The 6,948-nt window shown below is 48.6% G+C and overlaps 1 protein-coding gene across 1 annotated transcript; it reads left to right on the top strand.

Moving 5' to 3' along the window:
• The first annotated feature begins 416 nt into the window (after nucleotides 1-416).
• LOC149336699 (sodium-dependent dopamine transporter-like) lies at nucleotides 417-5,695 on the top strand. Its single transcript, XM_089554754.1, has 3 exons — nucleotides 417-540; nucleotides 1,697-1,828; nucleotides 5,495-5,695. Exons 1-3 carry the CDS (start codon nucleotides 420-422, stop codon nucleotides 5,686-5,688), a joined length of 447 nt encoding a protein of 148 aa, XP_089410880.1. The 5' UTR covers nucleotides 417-419; the 3' UTR covers nucleotides 5,689-5,695.
• The last annotated feature ends 1,253 nt before the right edge of the window (nucleotides 5,696-6,948 follow it).

The raw sequence follows: 6,948 nt of genomic DNA, 5'->3' as shown, positions 1-6,948 counted from the left end.
CCCCTCCTCCTCCCCCCTGAACTAAAGATATCAATAAGGAGTTCTACAGCGAAGGCTGTCGTCGCTTTGGCAGCTTTTGCATTTCGCGTGCATCGGAGCGTGTTCGCGTCGGAGAGGGAGGGGGGGCGGACTGAATGCAGCCTCGCGATGTAGCTGTAAAAGCACGCATGGAGTATGCCTAAATAATAACACCTACACACTCGTACAGGGCATGATACTACTCTTGAAAGCGAATGTGCCTAATCCAGACGAACGCAGATATCACTGTCACCATCAGCAGCTTCAGCGCGCGCTGAAGAGGATGAGAACAGCTTGATGCATGAAGCGATGTCGCCCCGGAATAGCCTCCTGTTCAGGTCTGGCTCGCAGTAACGTCCATTTCTCGCTCTCCAGCAAACTCTGCTTGCTGAGCGGACGAGATGGCACGGCAGCGGGAGACGTGGTCCAACAAAACGCAGCAGTACGCGGCCCTGGCTGCCATCTCCATGAACCTGAGGAGCCTGCTCTGGTGCCCGCTCCTGGTACTGCGGTACGGGATCGGTGAGTCCGGGAATACGGAGCTACCGTAGCGCATACAACGTTGTTGCGATATGGTGATGCCCTTCGACCTGGCAATGTTCTGGAGAGTCGATAAACAAGCTCCTCGTTACTCCACCATGAAAGTTCACACACACACATCATACATCACCAGCCTGACTACGCCCACTCCATGGCAAAGGCCTCTACCACGTCTCTGCAATTAACACTGTCGTTTGCCACCTGCGACCACCGTATCCCAGAAAATTTCTCAATCTCATCCTCCCCCCTAACTTTAGCTCCTTTAGTGTGGTATTAACGGTGCCCTGATAATTATGGAAGCGCGTCCTCAAGAAAGCAAAATTTAGTAGACAACGCGCATTCTCTCATATGTGCATTTTCACGTTTCAATTGGCGTGAGGCCAATCGCTAGCATCAGCACACAGGGGCTCGGATTTGCTTGCCGAAATCCACTCATATTCGAGGCGCCCATGAGGCTTGCGTCGACGTCTCACTAGCTCGCTACCAATTTGAGGCGATGTGAAACCTTCTATGAACCTCGGATAGGCACGACCATATATTTATTTTCTGTAGTGCCTTCTTCTTGGGAACCCTGCAGGACTTCGTACTTTTTTAGCTATGGAAATAAGGAGCTCCAAGTAAAGGGGGTGTTCTGTAATCACTCTGTCGGTGCACACCAGGAAAAATAAATAAGGTGGCGAGATGATTTCTACAAGGCGTGGGCGAAGTCGCGTACGGTGGGCCCATTTTATCAGCTTCGTGTGCCCAGAGCAAAGCGCTGAACAGGGTTTACCACACTCGCTAAATATTTCAATCCCGCCCGAGCCTTCCCTTAGTAGTGCATGAGGCTGGGGTAAATTCATTACGTTTGGTAGCTTGCATAAGCCACTCAAGAAACTGCTGTTTGGTTGCGTAATTGATTTCTCCGTAGCAGACAATCAGTTATTCATAAACATGCCTAATCCGTTACTGTCTACATATTTGTGTTAACTTCTTCTTTCGCGCTTCCCTTCCTCGTATTCGTATTTTTGCCATGTGCGTCCGTGCAATCATGTTTTTTTTTTCACAGCAATGCAACTTCGAAAGGTTACATAGTCCGAACTTTGTTCGGTGCTTTTCATCTAAAGTTCTGACAATGCTGAGTGTCCCGTCTGTGCAGGGACTTTCATCGTGAGCTACATTATTGTGACTGCGTTCATCTGCTACCCTGTGCTCTACGTGGAGTCCGTTGTCTCCCAGTTCACGAAAAGCGGCAACCGCGGCATCTTCAACTGCTGCCCACTCTTCCGAGGTGAGTGCGCGCTTCCGTTAACAAGGAAATCGCGAGCCAGGTGGTTGCTGTGCAACATCCTATCTTTCCTTGCCATCAGAAATTTCAAACCTATGAGCACACTCCCGCACTCCCAAACATTTATTTCGTAATTTGCCTTGTAAGTACCAGTACACATATTGTTTTTGGAACAAAAGTAGAGACCTATGTCAAGTTACCTGATGCGCAAAAGTTAACCGAATTTCTATTTGGTTTACGAATGTCGCCTTAGGACAGCTTCATAATCATCATCAGCCTGACTACACCCACTGCAGGGCAAAGGCCTCTCCCTTCTCTCTCCAATTAACCCTATCCACTGCCAGCTGCGGCCACCGTATCCCAGCAAACTTCTTAATCTCATCCGCCTGCCTAACTCTCTGCCGCCCCCTGCTACGCTTGCATTCTCTTGGAATCCACTCCGTTACCCTGAAGGACCAGTGGTTATCTTGCCTTCGCATGCATGTCCTGCCCAAGCCCATTTCTTCCCCTTGGTTTCGACCAGGATGTCATTAATCCGCGTATATTCCATCGCCCACCCTGCTCATTTACGCTCTCATAACGGTACACCTATCATGTTTCTTTCCATATCTCGCTGTGTTTCCTTAACTTAAGCTGAGCCCTTTTCGTTAGCCTCCACGTTTCTCCCCTGTAGATGATAACGGGCAAGATACAGCTAACTATATTGCAATTTTGGTCGCTTTGCGACCGTAAAGAGTGATAGTCTAATGGACTATCACTCCGTGCGAATGGACTATTCCGTGCGAATGGACTTGCATCACAGCTTCTATGTAATGACTGTCATATCGGTCGAAAATAACGGATCAAACCCTTTCGTATCCCTCTGTAGTGCTCATCTTCGCTTGCTAACTTTTGTGCTCAGTAAGGCTCAGGCAGGCCAAGCGGTTCCGATCCACCACGGAAAGTGTAAGAAGCCCAGCACAGCGTGGTGGGACAGCTGAATAAACCTACTCGCTGGCTGAGGGCCGGGGGAAGGTAGCGGTGGCTCCCACCACAACATAGTATTTCTGTATATGTATGCTACGGCAGCATGGAACAGCAAGGCAGAACGTCGGAGCGCGCCGCATTGCGGATGAGCAGTGAACGTAGCGTCCGCGTTGCTCCTAATGGAAAGGTTGCGATCTGAGAGACATTGTTAGTAAGGGAGGCGTCAGTAGGTGCGATCGTTCTCTGATTTTCGAGTGAGAAGCTTCGTGATTGAGTGTCACTTGCAGTCACCTATTAGTTTCCGGTGGATGAAGTAGAGAGAAACGCAATGAGTGCAAGTGTTGCTTCCATCGAATTCGCTGGGTGTGCGTTGCGTGTTAAAGCACCGAAAACCGCGAACCGACATCACTGAATGTGCCATATTTTTTCCTCTAGTATGGCCACGTGCGGTGTACCTTACGAATCATGGTTTGCATGTCGAAAATATATTCCCGAAACAATTAACTATGAAACAGTTGCCATACGCTTGGGCGAGAGAGTTGACCGCTTAAGTTTTCACGCGCATAGCGCTTGCTGTTTTCCGTGTGGCACACCATACAGTACTAGCATGCTTCCCGTCGCTTATTTCAGGAGTTTTAAGGAAACTCTAAAATAATAGCCCACAAGAACTTTTTCATCTCACCGGGATGGAAATGCGGTCGCCACGGTCTATTTTGAACCCTCGACATTGCGCTTATTAGCAGAACGCCGTAACCGCTGTGCAACAGCGGCGGGTGATGGCGATGAAGTAACCTTGACGATGAATATTCATATTGAAAAACACCCTAGGTAGGGGTGTCCAAATAGCGACTGTCTGATCCCTAGCAAGCAACTGATAATTTTAAGTTGGTGCATTGTTATTCAGAACTTCAATAACCGTACACGTTATGCGCAGTTGGCGGCTAAGCCATGAAATTCCTGCCAAGAAGGAGCATCGTGGAGGTTGCCGCTATCATAAACTGACGTATGATTGCGTCATTAAACGGTAGCACTCCTTTTGTTCCTATTGCAGGCGAGCCCCATACAAAGATTTTTAGGACTCCGTAAACAGTCTTCAGGTGGTTTATCGGCGTTGCATTGACATTTTTAGAAAGGTCGAGCAACTTAACCTTAAAGACTTAAAAGAGAGTCTCCGATGGATCATCTGTTGCTTTTTTTTCACAGCACAACCAAACGAGATTTTGGAAAAGCAATTCTAGGAAACCGAGTTTATCACCTTCTTTTAGACTAAAGATCCGGCTTACTTAACACTCTATTCGTTTCGATTTTTTTTTCTGGCCATCAGAAAACCAGCAGACCGGATAACATTTAAGGTCCTCTTTTTCTTTTCCTCTTTCATAACTTTAAGAAGACACTAGTCTGTGAGCGAAACAATTTCATCGCCTGAAATTCGAAAGGATCAGAGGTCCTTTGCAACAGAACCCCTTTTTAAAGACCTCAATTTACTCTCAATACGTCACCTTCATAAAATGACCCTTCTTAAGCGCTATAAAATGGCCATAAAGTACAATAACAATTTTTTTAATACTGTTTCCCGTCTCACAAAAAGAAGAAAAGTGCGCGACACTCGCACGTCACAAGAGTGGGAAGTTCCACGCACTCGCACTAACTACGGAAAGCAAATGCTTCATCGCCGCGGTGGCTCAGTGGCTATGGTGCTCGGCTGCTGACCCAAAGGACGCGGGTTCGATCCCGGCCGCGGCGGCTGGAATATCTTTGGAGGAGAAATTCTAGAGGCCCGTGTACTGTGCGGTGTCAGTGCACGTTAAAGAACCCCAGGTAGTCGAAATTTCCGGAGCCCTCCACTACGGCGTCTCTCATGGCCTTAGTCGCTTTGGGACGTTAAACCCCATAAACCAAACCAAACCAAACCAAATGCTTCATTTTCTGCTTCCCAGTTATTTAAATAGTGTCACGTTGTAGTGACGGCAGTCCAGCGGTCAGGAAGACACCAGCAAGACTTGGAAACGAAGCTCTTTATTAGGGCTGACTTGCGCCCGCAAAAGAACTGAATCACTCGGCGGCGGCGTAAGCAACAAGCGTGCTCGTCAGTCGTAGAACTACGAATGCCCGCTGCTCGCGGCATCGTTCAATTTAAAGCCGGCAAGGAAACGTCGAGATAACAGGTCGAGATCATCTAGAGTAATCTGGAAACACGTAGATGCAGCTCTTCATGGCTGTGATCAATCGAGATTAGTCCGGTCGTTTCTCGCGTCACGAACAAAAATGATAACACCCCTTTCCTGCGGCCTTGCGCGAACGAGCGGACACTACAATGATACGTGGCAATAGCATTGTGTAAGTTGATTTCTCTTTGTTAATTTGTATTTCCTTCTTTTTGGTTTCAATTTTGTTTTCCTGCTTGCATGCGGGCAGTGTGTGTAAATTCCTGCACTGTATACGATTTCCTGCTGTGTCAGCCTATGTCAAGTGTATGGGCTCGTGGGCCTCGTCAAGACGTTTGAGTGGCTTTTAGTCTATGGCACTCTAGTATCAATGTAAACGATGCTGAAATAAAGAAAATTTGAAATTTGAAATTTGAAAATGTGAACGCATGCTCCATTTCCTTCCTTGCCGAGGCTTGGGCGCTCTGAGCTGTTCCTCGATAAAAAAAAAAACAGAAAAGACGCGCCTCGCTTGCCTTCGCCCCGTGCTCCGCCTCAGGACTGAGCTACTCGATGGCCTACTTCGCGGTGATGGCCAACCTGCCGCAGTACAGCGTCGTGTCGCACGCCCTCATCTACCTGCTACGCTGGGTGGAGAGCTCGGCCCCCTGGACCAGCTGCGAGCAGGCCACGTGGGCGGCGGACAACAGCAGCTGCTACGCGCCCTCGGCCGCATACGTGAGCGCCATCTAGGGGCACGCACTGCATGTGCATTAACTTTTGTTGCGAAAGCAACACTGCGCCAGCCAGCTTGGCTCGTCGCGTGGTCGCACTTCGGCCGTATGCCGTGGCCCACGAACGACCTTGAGCCGCCGTTGCCTAGCAACGCCGCAGCCACGCTCGAACAGATGGCGCCGCCGTCGACGCCGCCGCTCGTTCCACCAGATGTTCTCCGCTGGGCTAGAGGGAAAGGAGGTGTCGCCTCGCGGGGGTATATATATATATATAGCACAATAAGGTAAACGTACTTGGTTGCTAGTTTAAAATAAGATGCGAAATTGAGAAACGCTTCGTTTATTGGGAGTCGACGTTTCGGACAGAGCCTGTCCTTTTTCAAGACTTGAAAAAGGACAGGCTCTGTCCGAAACGTCGACTCCCAATAAACGAAGCGTTTCTCAATTTCGCATCTTATATATATATATATATATATATAAATGCGCTTCACCTCAGTGGATTCTAGTCGTTATGGAGAGCGCGATCAGAGGCAACAACGAAATAACGAAGCGAGGAAGAGACAGCGTGCTCAATTGCTTTCGCAATTCAACTAGGGTTAACCAGAGCTAAACCGCAGCCAAATTTTTAGCTCCGGCAATGCACGAGAGCTTCATGCGCGTTCATTGTCTTACTTAGAGCGCGATAAACTTATAGGCCATTATTGACACCACGCAGTTAACCTTGAATTGAAATCGAGTAACGGCGCTTCAAAGTGACTGGGCAGTGCTACGTTGGCGCCTTCTTGCTCCGAGATATTTTTACGTGCATGCACGCTAGATATTGAGATACGTGCTCCTACCTTTAGCTGACGGACATCAGGGATATCTCTCTGTCCCCGAGGTTATAGAGGAGCACCTTAGTTGTAGAAGAGCTACAGACTGGGCTGTTGGAGTATATTTGTAATGGTGGTTCAACAGCGCAAACACACACAGACAAAGAAAGAGACAAGACACAAACCAGAGCTGGTTTGAGTGTCTTGTCTCTTTCATGGTCTGTGTGTGTTCACGCTGTTGAACCCCCATTATGCACCTCGGTTCTTTGGGGATTCCTTAGGCCGAATTCTTTCGGGATGTTATGACAAGTTCTTCAGTTTGATTGAGGCTTAAGAATTGTGTAGGTACGCCCCCTCCCCCCCTCCCCCCCTCTACCCCCCCCCCCCCCCTGCGTATTCTGCAGTCATTGTGCCAGTAATAGTAATGGCGGACTCGGAATTAAAATGCATTGGAATCAGAGAATTGG

The sequence above is a fragment of the Amblyomma mixtum genome, chromosome 7, assembly GCF_055824585.1.
Source record: "Amblyomma mixtum isolate Tamu chromosome 7, ASM5582458v1, whole genome shotgun sequence".
In the NCBI taxonomy this organism is placed as follows: Eukaryota; Metazoa; Arthropoda; class Arachnida; order Ixodida; family Ixodidae; genus Amblyomma; species Amblyomma mixtum.
The sequence above is the reverse complement of the archived record's forward strand: the minus strand, read 5'-3'. Positions and strand labels throughout refer to the sequence as shown.

Bases quoted from the DNA above. Each gene is read 5' to 3' on its own strand.
- LOC149336699 (XM_089554754.1), top strand. From the start codon at position 420: ATGGCACGGCAGCGGGAGACGTGGTCCAACAAAACGCAGCAGTACGCG. The intron at 541-1,696 runs GTGAGTCCGGGA...CCGTCTGTGCAG, and splicing joins GGTACTGCGGTACGGGATCG to GGACTTTCATCGTGAGCTAC. The intron at 1,829-5,494 runs GTGAGTGCGCGC...GCTCCGCCTCAG, and splicing joins CTGCTGCCCACTCTTCCGAG to GACTGAGCTACTCGATGGCC.